At 41.3% G+C, this 16,136-nt stretch overlaps 1 protein-coding gene and 1 long non-coding RNA gene across 3 annotated transcripts; one reads left to right on the plus strand and one right to left on the minus strand.

The window, feature by feature from the left end:
• Positions 1 to 10,729: 10,729 nt before the first annotated feature.
• txnl1 (thioredoxin-like 1) lies at positions 10,730 to 16,119 on the minus strand. Its single transcript, XM_063011725.1, has 8 exons — positions 15,912 to 16,119; positions 15,303 to 15,399; positions 13,202 to 13,375; positions 12,326 to 12,448; positions 11,958 to 12,027; positions 11,506 to 11,678; positions 11,046 to 11,150; positions 10,730 to 10,945 (listed from the first exon to the last, which is right to left on the minus strand). The coding sequence occupies exons 1-8, from the start codon at positions 16,007 to 16,009 to the stop codon at positions 10,916 to 10,918; spliced, it is 870 nt and encodes a 289-aa protein (XP_062867795.1). The 5' UTR covers positions 16,010 to 16,119; the 3' UTR covers positions 10,730 to 10,915.
• Positions 14,015 to 15,190, plus strand: LOC134330548 (uncharacterized). Of its 2 annotated transcripts, none has more exons than XR_010015014.1 (2): positions 14,015 to 14,190; positions 14,675 to 15,190. It is a non-coding gene; the product is annotated as an uncharacterized LOC134330548 (long non-coding RNA). The 2 variants fall into 2 exon arrangements; XR_010015015.1 differs by having other exon boundaries at positions 14,705 to 15,190.
• Positions 16,120 to 16,136: the final 17 nt, after the last annotated feature.

The following is a 16,136-nucleotide window of genomic DNA, read 5'->3' on the forward strand; positions in this document are numbered from 1 at the left end:
AGTCCAAAAGCCAGGGTCTGTCATGGTATGGGATTGTGTCAGTGCCCATGGCAACGGTCGTTTACACTTCTGTGATGGCGGCATTAATGCAGAAAAGTACATTGAGATCTTAGAGCAACATGTGCTGCCTTCAAGACGTCGTCTTTTCCAGGGACGTCCAGCATTTTTCAACAAGACGATGCAAAACCACCTGCTGCACACATTACAAAGGCACGGCTGTGGAAGAAGAGGGAACGGGTACTGGACTGACCTGCCTGCAGTCCTGATCTGTCCCCAATAGAAAATGTGTGGAGAATTTTGAAACGAAAAATGCCACATGAGGACCCCGTACTGTTGCCAAAACGTGTGTGGTGAAAAGGAACGGCAACATTACAAAGTGGTAAATGCTTTACTATCCCAACTTATTTTGGAATGTGTTGCAGGCCTGAAATGCAGGAATGGATGTTTATTAATACATGAAATATCTCAGGTTCATCCTGTCTGCAATCACATAAAAGTCAAAGTAAATGTAAGAAACTCTTTTATTAATAAGAAAAATATAACTGACAAATCAAACCTTTATATGAGGAATTTGTCGTCACTGGATGGCCAATCAGTGCTTCTTCTGGCTCGCTGTATTTTTTGGCAGGATTTGAACGGATGTGGGTGTACGTGGGTATCGTCAATGCCTCTAAATGGCCCGATTGACTGCGCTGCCCTACATGATGAGCTATTCTGTTCAGATAAAACTCCACTGAATCCTAATCAGATAGTCCTCTTTTTACAGAATAACAGAAGAACGTTGATCGCAGGATGAAGAAGAATAACAACTCTGTAGTCACTCTGTACACAACGTCCTTTCTACACCAAGATCTGGAAAGGATGGGGAGTACAAAGCCTTCAGTCGTGTATTCATTCTCATCAAAAGCTTTATCCTGGTCTGGGTCGCAGCAGGTCTGGTTTTACTGGGAAACACTGGGCACAAGGTAGGAATATCCTATACAGGGCGCCAATCCATGTCCACATCCCCCTCATTCATTCATTCATTCATTCATTTACTTAACCGCGTATCCATTCAGGGTCGAGGGTGGTGCTGGAGCCTATCCCAGCTTTTCAATGGGCGCAAGGCACACAGTAACACCCTGGACGGGGCGCCAGTCCATCGCAGGGCAGACAAACATACACATTCACACACCCATTCACCTATAGGTCAATTCAGTGTATCCAGTTAACCTGACTGCATGTTTCTGGACTGTGAGAGGAAACCGGAGCTCCCGGAGGAAACCTACGCAGACACAGGGAGAACATGCAAAGACTGGGGATCGAACCCAGGACCTTCTTGCTGTGAGGCGACAGTGCTACCCACCGTGCCGCCCCACATCCCCCTCAGACATAGCCATTCTAACACACTAGCGCACCACTTCAAGGTGTTTGGACTTGTGAGTCTGAATCTCATCAGAGCCACCAAGCTTGCACAGTTGGCTGCGTCTGAGGGAGGAAGGGTTGGACAGGGTCTTTTTTTTGTTGTTGCTGCCAGGTTCGGGCATTTGTGCGAATGTGGGGGGTCACATGGAGCATAGCGTGGCTCTCCATATGCGATATGGGTCTGTGTGGAAATCCACATGCAGTCACAGATTAAACATGTCAAAAGGGGCATGTGGTGACCGACCCCCCTGGATCAGATCCCTTTGATCAAAGTGGCGAATGTCCGAGAAGGGTGGCTGAAACAGCTTAGAAAGTGGGAGGTAAACTCATCAGTGCACTCTCAGTGCCAGTCCCAAGCCCGGATAAAAATAGAAGGGTTGCGTCAGTAAGGGTATTGGTGTAAATTAGTGCCAAGTCTGGTATGCGGACCAGATCTGCTGTGGCACCTCCTAAATAGAGAGTAGCAGAGAGAAATAAATGAGAGAAATGATTGGGGCATTTTTCTTTTGAAGGAAGGTTTTTACTAGACACTATACTGCAATCCAATCAAAATATAAGTAATTTTACACTATGTTTTTAAAAAAAATTTAATTTCTTTATGCATTTTCTAAATTTTTAGCGCGTCCAATTGCCCGATTGCGTCATGCTTCCTCTCCACCAATGCCGATTCCCGCTCCGATTGAGGAGAACGAAGCTAATCCACACTCTCTCCGACACGTGGGCAGCAGCCGTATGCATCTTATTACCTACACTTTGACGAGTGCAGTGCAGCTCAGCGTTGTGTATAGAGAGACACACCCTGAGAGCACTCTATGCAGGCGGCTCAGCCGGCACGCATAGCTGAGATTCGATACGATGTATTTGAGATCCCAGCTCTGGTTCCAGCGTGTGTTTTTACCGCTGCGCCACCTGAGCGGCATTTTAGACTATGTTTAAGCTTTTTAACATGTACTGAAATGGAGGAAGCTACTAAGGTAAAGCTGAGAAGCCGAGATCTTCCAGTCCTAGCCTGATGGACACAGAACTGGCCTGAATTTTGGCTTACCACTGACCCAAATTTCTAATTCGTATTATTTAATAGAACATACGACTCTACAACTCTCACGATCGCTTTATAAAGTTACCAAAAGATCTGGCGACGAGCACATTGTCAGACTGGGGTGCCTCATCACAGCTGCCTCATCTTCAAGGTCTGAGCCTGGCACAACAGGGACAACCTGATAATCCGAAGAACTGAGAAAGAAAACACGGACAAAAACAGACTTCACGACAACATTGTTATGAAACTGGCTGTCAGATCTCACATGATCGGTCCACAGTTTGCGTTCGAGGTGTTTATGTTCTTTCGGATCGTTTAACCGGGGAAGAGGTGCTAACAGATTCACGGCAGCATGTAAAAAAAACAAGCTAAACTTATCCTATGTTACATGACAAACTGGATGAATGCCATATGCTGCCTTCTAAGTATAACAGATCAAGGATCAAAAGTATATGGACACCCCTCCTGAATACCCATTGCCAACAGGTGTAATATTTAAAAATCGCAAAAAATGGTCATCAAGACTCCAAATCAACAATTAGTCGCCACCTTTTTGCCAACACATTACAATATTTGACATGTGCATCTGTATATAAATAAAAAATTAAGTAAACATTCAAGACGCTCCAATTGGCGCTCCAGATCAGAAAAAATTGGGATAGCATGGAAAATGCAAATAAAAAACACAGAGTTTCTTACATTTACTTTGACTTTTATTTCATTGCAGACATTATAAACCCAGATGTTTCATGTTTGGTCTGATCAACTTATTTTCATTGTTCATACCTGCATTTCAGGCCTGCAACACATTCCAAAAAAGTTGGGACAGTAAAGTGTTTACCACTGTGTATTGTTGCCATTCCTTTTCACAACATCTTAAGATGTGCAACAGCATGGGTTCATCGTGGTCATATTTTTTGTTTCTAAATTCTCCACACATTATCTACTGGGGACAGGTCAGGACTGCAGGCAGGCCAGTCCAGTACCAGTACCCTCTTCCTCCATAATGTCTTAATGTGTGTATTGAAAAATGCATGGATGTCCCTGGAAAAGACGACGTCTTGAAGGCAGCATATGTTGCTCTAAGATCTCAATGTACTTCTCTGCATTAATGCTGCCATCACAGAAGTGTTAATGACCTTTACCAAGGGCACTGACACCGCACCATACCATGACAGACTCTGACTTTTGGACTTTTGGTTGCTAAGAACAGTCTGGATGGTCCTTTTCGGCTTTTCATTTTTTTCAAAAAAGACCTGGCTTGCTGATTCATCTGACCACAATACACTTTTCTACTGTGTGATGGTCCATCCTAGATGCCTCCGAGCCCAGAGAAGTCGACGCCGCTTCTGGACATGGTTAACATGAGGCTTTTTTTTTGCACAGTAACTCTGTATTGTAGTGCTTGACAAAGGTTTGCCAAAGTAATCCCTCACCCATGTGGTTATATCAGTTATTGTTGAGTGGCGGTTCTTGATGCAGTGCCGACTGAGGGATCGAAGATCACGGGCGTTCAGCTTAAGCTTGACTTTCCTGGATGCTGATTTTGTACCAAGCCATGATTACAATCACCAACTTTGCTAAATGGATTCACACTTTAGAAAAAGAAAAACAGTCAGAAAAGCCAACGATGATAAATTTCCCGACATTGGGCAGTGGGACAGTTTTTAACCCACCACACTGCTGCCTAAATTATTGACATTTGTTTTATCATAGTTTTATGCTCTGAATAGGAGTAGAGCACAATAGAAGTGTTTTATTGCAACATTAATGACTGTGATTAGTTCAGAAAACTACAGCGTTGTAAACAGTACGGTGAAAATTAGCTTTGGCGCGAATAGTGCATTTATTTTAATCGCCCCAAAATGCCAACATTGCATAAAAATCAGCGCATAGCAGCCGGTGGCCGGTCTGAGTCACGTGTTTACAAGAGTGTACGCGTGTGGATGATATTTTATTCATTTTTTTACTCATTTCTTATTAATTTATTTAAGATATTTAAATAGCATGAACATCAGACCACTAAAATGATTTATTTGGACACCTATCCATGAGTTGGACATCCCATTTCAAACCAACAGACACACTAAGTAGCTAGAATAGTCTCTATCCTTCTGGGAAGGCTTTCCAGAAGAGCCCATTTAGGCATTTAGTCATTTATGGAATCAGGTGCTTTGGTACCTGAGTTGTAAATTGGGGTTGAGGTCAGGGCTATGAGTTCCTCCACAGGGGCACAGCCACGCTGGAACAGAAAGGGGCTTTTTCCAAAATTTTATACTGTAATTGATTGGACCCACCTGTACACCTAGCAATGGGTGTTAGTAGGTAGTAATGGGTAGTTTCTAAAATAGTTTTGATCATTTGAAAGGGACACAACTGTATTAATCCCAATTTTAGGATGTTTCTACGTTTCACCTCCAACCCAACACACCACACTGAGACTAATTACAGAATACATTTCATCCTCCCCTCCCTTTGCATGGTGTTGCTGACCTACATTCAGGTCTTGACCACTTAGAGGACGGTGTCTCGTATCTTTGTATAACAAGCACATCCGTACAGTTTAATCTACTTTTTACATGCATATGTGTATTATTTATATGTATGGCTTATTCGCTCATTATTGTCAACATTTTTCTCCATTCCAGATTGTTTCTTAATTGAAAACATTCAGAGCTGAAATGTGGACTCACCTACAGTAAATACTGGGTTCAAATGTTTAGTGTTAACAAGTGTCTAATATAAGTATTGATTGAAATAAATGAACAATCTTTTCTGTTCCAGCATTACTATGCCTGTGTTCAAAGCGAGCTACATTAAGACGTGGTTTAACGTGTTTGGTGTGGTGGAAGTCCAGTGGCCTGAACCCCACTAAACACGTTTGGGATAAACTGGAACGTTGATCGCAAGCCAGACTTTCTTTTCCAACATCTGAGTTCTACAGACACACTTCAAAATCCTGTGGAAACCCCTTTCCAGGAGAGTAGAGTCTGTTTTGGCTGCAAAGGTTGCGGAGGGGTTAGGTTGTCCATTAGAATACCATTAGTTTTGGAATGGGATGTCCAACAAGCTCATGATTTGGGGTCCACATACTTTTGAAAAACATGCAGGGTATTACTATATGAATTATAATTTTAAACCTGGATTTAAGCAGTGCTGGGATAGTGCTGGTTTATTATTATTATTATTAGTAGTAGTAGTAGTAGTAGTAGTAGTAGTAGTAGTAGTAGTAGTAGTATTGAGCAATCCATTACTATTATTATTATTATTATTATTATTATTATTATTATACAGTAAGCTATTATTATATTTATTATTATTATAGAGTGAAACATTAACAAATTTATTATTATTATTATTAGTAGTAGTAGTAGTAGTAGTAGTAGTAGTAGTAGTATTGAGCAATCCATTATTATTATTATTATTATTATTATTATTATTATACAGTAAGCTATTAATATTATTATTATTATTATTATACAGTAAGCTATTAATATATTTATTATTATTATAGTGAAACATTAACAAATGTATTATTATTATTATTATTATTATTAATTATTATTATTATTATCATTATCATTATTATTATAGTGAAACATTAGCAAATTTATTATTATTATTATTATTATTATTATTATGATAATATACCCAGTTACTCATGTTGCAGCAAAAAAAGCACCATGGCTAATTGACCTTATTCAAACAAATCCTTACAAGGGAGGCTAATAATAATAATAATAATTCTAGAGCTGATTGTAGGATATTAAATAACATTTTATTTGTCTGTATTTTTAATTTACTTTGTCTTTAGCTGTATGAATTATAACTGTTTAAGGCAATTACATGCAAACTACTGTTGGAATTAATTAGCGTACCCACTGTGGGCCAGTAATTCTGCGTCACCTTCTTGTACGTTTGTGTGGCACTACAGTCATATCATGTAATCATTGTTGGGTTTTAATTACACGCTTTTCCCTGGGCACAGATCAAAAATACTTTCAGCGAACATGTTTAATCTAACTTCAAATCAAACAAATAATACCTCTGTACAGCACCGCAGAGAGGGGAGAGGGGAGCGGGGAACAGGAAAGTCACGCCACGTTATCAGTTCATTTCAGCTGCATTTCCGCCACAAATGTTAACCTAAATAAAGTTAGGTTTAGCCAAGATAGCTTCAAATAAATGATACACATTTATTTCTGGATTTTTTTGGACACACCAAATTTACCTGTGTAATTATAGAGAACTCCAATACTGACCAAGGAGGGCTGCGGGCTAGCATACACCAAAAGCTTTAGTTGGAGTATGGAGGACCACGCTGCTCTCTATGCTGGCACCTTGGTCTACTACAGCAGTTACACAGCAACAGCTCAGGAGAGCCCTACTCAAGCCAGATAAGCTCACCAGCAACCACATGGCCAAAGGTTTTGGAAATAAATTTGATCCTGAATGCCCTACCATATAAACAGTGGACAGTGGAACAGTGGAAGCCAACCCCCTGAAATGCAGGGAGTATTGTTGCATCTGTTCTGGCCTTGAGGGTTACAGTAAACCCTGTGGAGAGGGCAAAGCCTTGCTTGGGACCAGATTGGACCTTGCAGTCGGAGTACAAAGCCTTACACCTCCCTTCTCCAGGGGCTCATGCCAACCCGTTCGGGAAACCATTCCAAAACTAAGGGAAGTCTTGGCTGAGGAGTAAAGCAAGAGCAGACGTAGTGTGCATACTAATGGTGGAGTTCACGGTCAGTTGTGGACTTGTGGTAGCACTGAGAGGTTCACCACTTTCTTGATGTGTATGTAGAGGAGCAAACAGGTGGGTTACATAAGGGTAATACAGTAGGGTGGTAGGCTACTGCTAAAGCTGTGTGTGATTTCTTCTCTTTAGAAGACCAAAACAGGACAGCTAAAAGGTCTTTTGCTGTCAAAACATATCATCTGGCTAAAGGATAAAGATATAAAAGCAGTCCAAGTACGAAGCATGTGTTGAATGCAGCAGATATGACCAAACATAAAGACCTGAGTGACTTTCACAAGGGCCAAATCATTTTTGCGCAATGACTGGGTTGGAACTCTTTCCCAAACAGCAACAGGTGCTCCAAAGCACCGTAGGACGATCCACTTCACAGCATATATGAGTTAAAGGGCCTGCTGGTAACGTTCTGGTTCCAGACTATGTGACCTTTTGGAGCCCATGTTTTGTTCACTTTGTCACCCCCTGTACTCCATACATCAAAATTGAAACCCATGAACACACCAGAGACCAAATAAAAAATGAAACATGTAATATATAATTTAATATACACTGATCAGCCATAACATTAAAACCACCTCCTTGTTTCTACACTCACTGTCCATTTTATCAGCTCCACTTACCATATAGAAGCACTTTGCAGTTCTACAATTACTGACTGTAGTCCATCTGTTTCTCTGAATGCTTTGTTAGCCCCCTTTCATGCTGTTTTTCAGGACCCCCACAGGACCACCACAGAGCAGGTATTATTTGGGTGGTGGATCATTCTCAGCACTGCAGTGACACTGACAAGGTGCTGGTATGAGTGGATCAGACACAGCAAACACCTCACTGTTACTGCTGGACTGAGAATAGTCCACCAACCAAAAATATCCAGCCAACAGCGCCCCGTGGGCAGCGTCCTGTGACCACTGATGAAGGTCTAGAAGATGACCGACTCAAACAGCAGCAGTAGATGAGCGATCGTCTCTGACTTTACATCTACAAGATGGACCAACCAGGTAGGCGTGTCTAATAGAGTGGACAGTGAGTGGACACGGTATTTAAAAACTCCAGCAGCGCTGCTGTGTCTGATCAACTCATACCAGCACAACACACACTAACACACCACCACCATGTCAGTGTCAGTGCAGTGCTGAGAATGATCCACAACCTAAATAATACCTGCTCTGTGGTGGTCCTGTGGTGGTCCTGACCATTAAAGAACAGGGAAAAAACAGGCTACAAAGGTATGTAGAGAAACAAATGGACTACAGTCAGTAATTGTAGAACTACAAAGTGCTTCTGTATGGTAAGTGGAGCTGATAAAATAGACGAGTGTAGAAACAAGGAGGACTATATATACAGACATTCACAGGCTGCTTTACTAAAGACATAAACAAACCATAAATATGTTTAAAAATCCCACCAACACTGCTGCACTTGATTCACTTGATTCACCGAACACACATTGCTATTTCTATATGTATTTCTATATAAAGTGTACAGGCAGTATTTGTATACCTACAAAGTCAAAGGGCCGATGCTTACCATCCACTATGGAAAGCACCTATATGGGCACACAGGCATTGGAACTGGACTTTAAAGCAATGGAAGTATTGTCAGGTCCAGTTGATCCTATTTTCTCCAAGATCAGGTGGAGAGCCGGGCACAGGTGTATCGTTTACCCACCGAAGAAATGGCACCAGAGGGCACTGGTAATGTCCTGATATTAGGTACCACAGGACTCCTTTAGATGCCTTATAGAATCCCTGTCTAAGCAGGTCAAAGCTGGTTTGACATCATATTCGATGAGTGGTCCTAATGTTTTTGGCTCATTAGTGTGCCCTTAAGTGTAAATGCATACCTGACAAGCTATTTTAAATGATTAGACTTTTATTGAATTAATTTATGTTTAAAAGCAGTGGTTCCCAACATTTTTGCCAGATGTGCCGCACACATGCAACATTATATCACACACATTGACCTAAAGCTCAGAAGTGCAGGCCAGACCTCCGTGCATTGAGGGTGTCAAATGGTCCCGCAGCTTGAAAACCACTGTACTGGAGGGGAAAAAATTACATCTATAGGTCCGTGTGGACCACCAGGACCTGTGATTGACATTTCTGTTGTGAAGGAACTTTGTAACAGGTCACAAGTGATACAGCTGGGTTTAGATAGAAAATGATACTGACCGGTAGTGCAGTGTGTTTTAAATACAGGCCTTTGCTGCCACCATGCGGTCGCATCTGGAACTGCAGCAATTCACGAAGCAAGCGTAAACATTTTTAGATAAATGGGTGCAGCAAGGCAACATGGGAACTGTAGACCTGGGTTCAAACCGTGCCTGGAAGTACCTATGACCAGCCCAGATTAAGAAAAAGTGTTCACTTCAAATGAGCTGGTGAATATGAAGCATGGCATTTACACTACATGCCCAAAGTAAGTAGACACCTGACCCAAGCTTGTCGGATATTGCATTCAAAACCCATTAGCATTAATAAGGAGTTGGAGGCGCTCAGGTAAAACACTCTAGCACACCAGAGCTGACATTTCGAACTCGTCGTTTCGGAACTGGGCACCTACATGAACAACGATTGGCTGCTGTTTGTGTACAGTGCAGGGTGCCGGGCGGGACCTCATAGCCGATGCAATTATGACCTCTGCTGGCTGATTGATGGTGCCTGCACAGAGTCAAGGAATAATGCATTGATCAGGGTGTGGCTCCCTGTGCACAAAGCTGATCCGCGTATGAACTCGCCTCGTGCAGGTGAAAAGATGCAGTCGGCTACTGCACGTCGGAGGCTCTCCTCAACCAGGGTGGAGATCAACATCAGTAGAGAGAAAGCATAATGCAATCAGGTAATTGGATATGACTAAATTGGGAGAAAAATAAATAAGGTGTTAAGTCCCCTCTTGTAAAAACACAGATTTAAGAGTGTGTTTATGGGAATCTGTGTCTAATCAGTCAAATGGGCATTTTGTAGGGTCAGACACCCAATGATATTGCAGTTTATCTCAAAGCTCTTAATATTGGTCGTCACCAACATCATGGGCCTTTGTCCACAGGGCCACGTTCATGCCAAAACAGGAAACTACTGGCACAAAGTTGGAAACCGTTATTATTTATTTATTTTATATAACTGATTGTATACACCTGTTAGCAAAGGGTGTGGGTAAACACCTACAGGTTTCATTAGAAGGAGTGTGCACATACTTTTGACCATTTAATGCACTTCCAGAACCTTGATTTTGAGCTCTGGGTTTTAATGTTTTCCCAACTTTATGCTGGTCAAGGCTGCAGAGGTGCAGCTTCCCTAGAATGATTGTGTGCATTGCAGTAACACTGCCACAGACACGCCGCCAATCCATCACAGGGCCTCAGCCATTCTATTCCCCTTGGCTTAGACATAGCCAGTCATGTCCACATGGGATACACACCCTAAATTGGTGCAATAGTGGGCTAGCACAATGTACCACCCCACCACCCAAGTGCCAAACTGGAAGCTGATTGGGAGCAGAAGTATAAAGAACAAAGACTCCCAGAGTCACACTGCCTTTGAAAAAGGATTCACTTTATTTACAGGTTCGTTTTGGATGTATAAGTAGATAAAAATGTACAGATTGTTATTTATCCCTCTTTCGTTACCATTATTTTTCACTCTCTCCGATGAGAGCTATGGAACAGTTCCAGCGCACTTGTGTGTGTATTTGTGTGGGATCGTCCAGTTATTTTTGACTCAGTGGCTCTCCCCCTTCTTTCCTACAACCTGAAGTTCACAAAAACACAAACACAGCCATGATTAACACCACCGGTTCCTCCAAACACACCCAAAATGATATGATGAGTATTATATAAAAGAGTATTACCCGTTTGAAGTCGTTCATGTTGGTGGCCTGCACTGGGGTTCCTATAAACGTCAGGTAGTTCACCTTCGTCGTTTCCTCGTCGCCTTGGTTTGACTTGATGAAGAGCTGAAAACATGCGAGCCAAGAGTAAACGTTGTTAATCAAATCCCTACCACTAGAGGGCATTGCTTTTCCAACAGGAGCTTATAAGGAAAGAACATAAACGGCATAATTTAGGCATGTTAACTGCTGGTGGCTAAAGGCTTCACATTTTAATTAGAGAGTTTAATTCAAAAACTACCCAAAAAAGAAAGGTTTTTATCAGTAAACAGTAATTTGGCACCTTGGGCAACTGATTGCATTAATGTTTTAGAGATACTGCACTGTCTTAGTACAGGCACTAAAATGTATTACTGACTATATGTCCCAAAATCTCTTGCCTTACTGTACTTAAAAACTTAAAGGAAACTCTTTAACTCACAGTGACACTGTTGACGTTCTGAAATTTGACGTATCTGAGCGAGACGAGGCCGTCGTCTTTGCAGTCTTCCTCTGAAAGCTCCAGGGTTTGTGTTGCTTCGCTCCTCTCGGCGTCGTCGAAGTCCATAGAGTGAGGCAGGTTAATGAAGATCTTTACACACTTTGGTGCCTGAGCTGAGCAGGTAGAAGAAACGAATAGATAGAAACAGGAAGGTAAAGACTGATTACAATAAAAATAAAAAAATAAAAAGTAATACTGTTCTTCAGTGTTTTCTCCTATTACTGTATATATGTATTTCCTGGATGCCAGGCTAAGAAACACTGATCTAGATTATAGTGTTACTGAGACTGTGTGGCTTTCAGAACTCAAGATCATTTCATATCTTTAAACAAACTCCAAGGTAAGGGAATTTTCAACCCCCTCATTAACGCATAGATGAATGAACCTCTTACCCAAATCTGAAGACAGAAGCTTCATAGAGAAAAGCTTTACAGGCTGAGAGAAGGCAATTGTGATGAGCAGCTGCAAGCAACAAGAACAAGAAATTATTAATACTGAAAAAAAAGACGTTGACTAATCTCATGCTAATCATTCTGACCACAAACGATTCATGGGAAGCCTAATTTGTCAAAATATAATTTAGGCAAAGTCAAGATAACAAGCGAAGAAGCAAAAACGTTTGGTTTATATTCTTATCTTATAAGATTGCTTCAATGTTGTATAATTACTAATGTGGCCAAGCAGTCACAAAAGCATTTCACTGCCAGTTGTACAGTGTATGACTGTGTATGTGACAAACTGACAAGCCAACACTCCTTACCTGTTCGTCGCAGTCTGACTCCAGGTAGGATGAGTCCTTGATTAAACAGTTGTTGAAACCGCAGTCATCGCTCTCGTTAAGACACTCGCACCCGGCTTTATGCACAAACGGCATAAGATCCATCTGTATGAACATGGCCAGTCAGTACCAATACAATCAAGACGCACAGATAGTGACTTTGGGTGTTTTTTTACTATACTGTCTCTAGTGCAGTGGTTCTTAAAACTTTTTGAAAGCCAAGGACCCCTTTGTGAGTCAAAAAAGCTAAAGTTGAAGTACAGTGGACTACAGCAGGGTTTTTCAGACTTTTTTTTTCAAGTGACCCACATTTTGCCCATGATTTTTACCACGACCCAAGCAACACAAACAATGCATCAAAACGAAATATCCTTAATTAATACAAATTGTGGCAATCTGGTCCTACTGTGGTTTACACAATGTAACATAAAGCCTCCACAGGGTGGCATTCGTGTACAAGTTTATTTCATGTTTGTGCCTAGTAAAATGCGTTCATTGAATTAGTATTATTTTTCTCTGTGACCCATGTCCTGTCATTTTGGTCATTTTTTGGCTGGAATGTGATCCAGGGGGCTACAGCATTATGACATTAAAATAGATGATAAATGAAATAAATCATAAGTCTTTAAGTGCCATTTGTGACAAACTGAATCCACAGTCTGTTTGGTAATTTCAGATATTACTCAATGTTTGCTTATCTGGCTATTTGAACAAGGCAAATTATTCATTAATAATAATAAAAAAGCATTAATAATTAATGTGTGTACTGTTGGCTTATTTCAACATCTAATTTCCAACCCCCTGACACCACTTCACAGACGCCCAGGGATTTGAGAACCACTGCTCTTGTGCACTCACATATCCTTTAGGAATGTCAGAGTCCTCGTTGCTTCCTGGATCATTCTCCACGTGCTGTTTGATTTTGTCCTCAAGACCTGCTGCGTTGGCTCCCTGATACTGATCCACTCGTACTTTGTTTCGGAAAAACAGGAATGTCGGCGTGGCAGAGATGTTGTTGGCTGCTGCTGTACCCTGCAAGAAAACAACAGTGCTGGTATTATTTAATGTTTTCAAGGGAATACATCAGTTTTCTAAAGCCTGGCAGGGAATTTGCATTTGTTCTTGTAATTGGGAACTCTGGTATTTTCCCCACAGACTGCGAGTACAGCCTCCTCGTTACAACATAAGATAAGACTTCCCGAAGGAAATTGCAGTGTCACAGTACTTTACATATTACACAAGAGAAGACAGACATTATCAACACATCAGTGTATGGCCAGACAAATGCTTTTTATAAATGAATGGTCAAATTCCCAGACGCACTCCAGAGTCTTGTGGAATGCATTTCCAGAACAGTGAAGGATACATAGTAAGATTTACAAAGACCTGCACCTGTTTCTCATAGAGCATACCCCAAACTGCCTGTTCTGCTCTGCTGCATTTTCTTTTACTTTCTAACGTTGAGCAACACTGTTTTGGTGTCCGTCAACAAACTCCTGTTAAGCGTCTGTTCCTCTGTTGCAGTATTGGTAGAAAGATGCTAAAAGTGCTTTATAATGCTTAGTCATGCTGCTACCTTGTTGCATCATGGACATTAGCTCTTCTGTAAACATACTATTTCAAAACAGCTGGCAAACAGTTACTGCTCTTTTTTTGGAAATGTGATATCTATCCACAAGACGATTGTTACTCTCTGTATGCCTTTAGCCCAACAGGTCAATCTGATAGTTATAAATTGTGTGGATGCCGTCAGAAAAATGCCCAAACACACTGTAAAAGAAAAAAGAAAACAACTATAATTCTGATACACGTCTAACAGGCTCAAAGATGAACACCACCAACACAAGGTAAGACTGACTGGTGAAAAGGAATGCTCTTAAAACAGGAACATTTAATTAACAAGCAATAATTATTCAGAGAAAACATTGCACCTTGATGTAAAAACAGAACTTGGTGCTTGCTGCCTGATGGCCTGAATTGAATGCAGACACAAGAAAGATGTAAAACTAAAGGTTTGCATATATTTTAGTAATAATAATAAGCGGTTTAAGGCCGATTGTCTCCTCTAGTCTGTTGCATTATCAGGACAGTTACAGTACTGCGTTTGGGGTAGATACTGGGTGCTTCTAACTTAACACACAGGCAAAAATAAAGTATGTGTTCTCATACAGGAGCTAAATGTCTATATTTATTTATTTATTAGGATTTTAATGTCATGTTTTACCTGCTTTGGTTACACTCATGACAGAAACGGTAGTTACTGGTTACACAAAATTCATCAGTTCACAAGTTTAATGTCAAACACAGTCATGGACAATTTTGTATCTCCAGTTAACCTCACTGCATGCCTTTGGACTGTAGGAAACCGGAGCTCCCGAGGAAACCCACACGGACACGGGGAGAACATGCAAAATCCACACAGAAAGGACCCGGACCGCCCCACCTGGGGATTGAACCCAGGACTTTCTTGCCACCGTGCCTCCCGCTAAATGTGTATAAATCCAGATTTTACTGTCTGAGTTTTGTACAGTTATTGATCAGCTTTAATTTTCTGTGCTGCACCATTTCGGAGAATAGAAATGTATACTGGAAACCATGCACCATACTTTACAGCTCATTTCTGTAATAAGTGTAATGAATGTCACACGTATGAAGTGGTTCTCTTTACTAAAAAATAAGTTTTAGTGTGGCTAGCATTGATCAGCCCTACTCTCACTGCATTTTGCCTACTGTATGGCTTTCTGTTACGCCCATACTGAGAGTCAGCCAGTTCATATTGACCTTTATTTCGAATTTGACCAGTCTAAATGAAAGTAATCAGAAATAAAAATACAGTAAAGAACCTCTCCAGAGACTGTACCCACTTGTCAAGCTGCTGTGTGGCCAGAAAACCAAAATAAGAAGTCTGTAAAGATGTGTACGGAACACTGTTGTGGTTCTTGTATGAATAATTGCTCACCTGACAAACATGGACATCGACTTCAAGGAAAACAACCTGTGGATACTTGTTGCTGAGCGTGTTGAAAGCTGGAGCTATTCCGACACATGGTCGACACCTGTCACAGAAATAATTAATAGATATTTTGTAAAGCACGAAGCATATGCTCAGCTGGTTATATCATGCCTCAGGCTTTGAGGTTTTTACTAGCTAGGCTAAAGTGCTAAGTCATACACAGTTAGCAGTCAATACACCGGCAAAGCCTAAGTTAGCTGGTGTAGCCAACACAGGGTAACATATTTAGTACTTGTGTATCTGCATTTATAACAAGAAAGAATAAACTAGTGAACGCTAAGGCTATTTAATACACAAAAGTGAAAGCTGAACGCTGGTGCTAATGCTAACCATTTTGCCACGCTAAGCTAACAGGCACTTCAAACAAGCTGCGCGATAATATTAAGGTTGTGTTCCAAACCGCACCTACTGCACTATAAAGTGCACTTAAGACAGTACAGCAAACACACAAACGGTGTCCACTGAGTCATCCTACTTTTAGAAATATACATATATTGGAACACAACCGAAGTAGCGCTACATTAGGCCCTTAGCGAACTATAGCTCATCACTCACCCCGCCATTGTGAACTTAACTACGGCCAGTCTGGATCCGGCACCGCTCAGTTCAGGCTGGAACTCCGAATCACTGCCGATTACTTTCACCCCGACCATTTTAACAAATGTGTCAAATCGATGAATAAACAGAAGTGACAAAGTGACACAGCTACACAATACTGATCAGCCCTAGTCTCACCAACCGTACACTCTACCGTCTTCCCGTGACGTCATGTGTGACACA

The sequence above is a fragment of the Trichomycterus rosablanca genome, chromosome 16, assembly GCF_030014385.1.
Source record: "Trichomycterus rosablanca isolate fTriRos1 chromosome 16, fTriRos1.hap1, whole genome shotgun sequence".
NCBI lineage: Eukaryota > Metazoa > Chordata > Actinopteri > Siluriformes > Trichomycteridae > Trichomycterus > Trichomycterus rosablanca.

Coding starts and splice junctions, on each gene's coding strand:
- txnl1 (XM_063011725.1), bottom strand. CDS start 16,009: ATGGTCGGGGTGAAAGTAATCGGCAGTGATTCGGAGTTCCAGCCTGAA. Junction 11,679..11,957: donor GCTTCTGTCTTCAGATTTGG/GTAAGAGGTTCA, acceptor CTACCTGCTCAG/CTCAGGCACCAAAGTGTGTA. Junction 10,946..11,045: donor ACATGAACGACTTCAAACGG/GTAATACTCTTT, acceptor TGTGAACTTCAG/GTTGTAGGAAAGAAGGGGGA.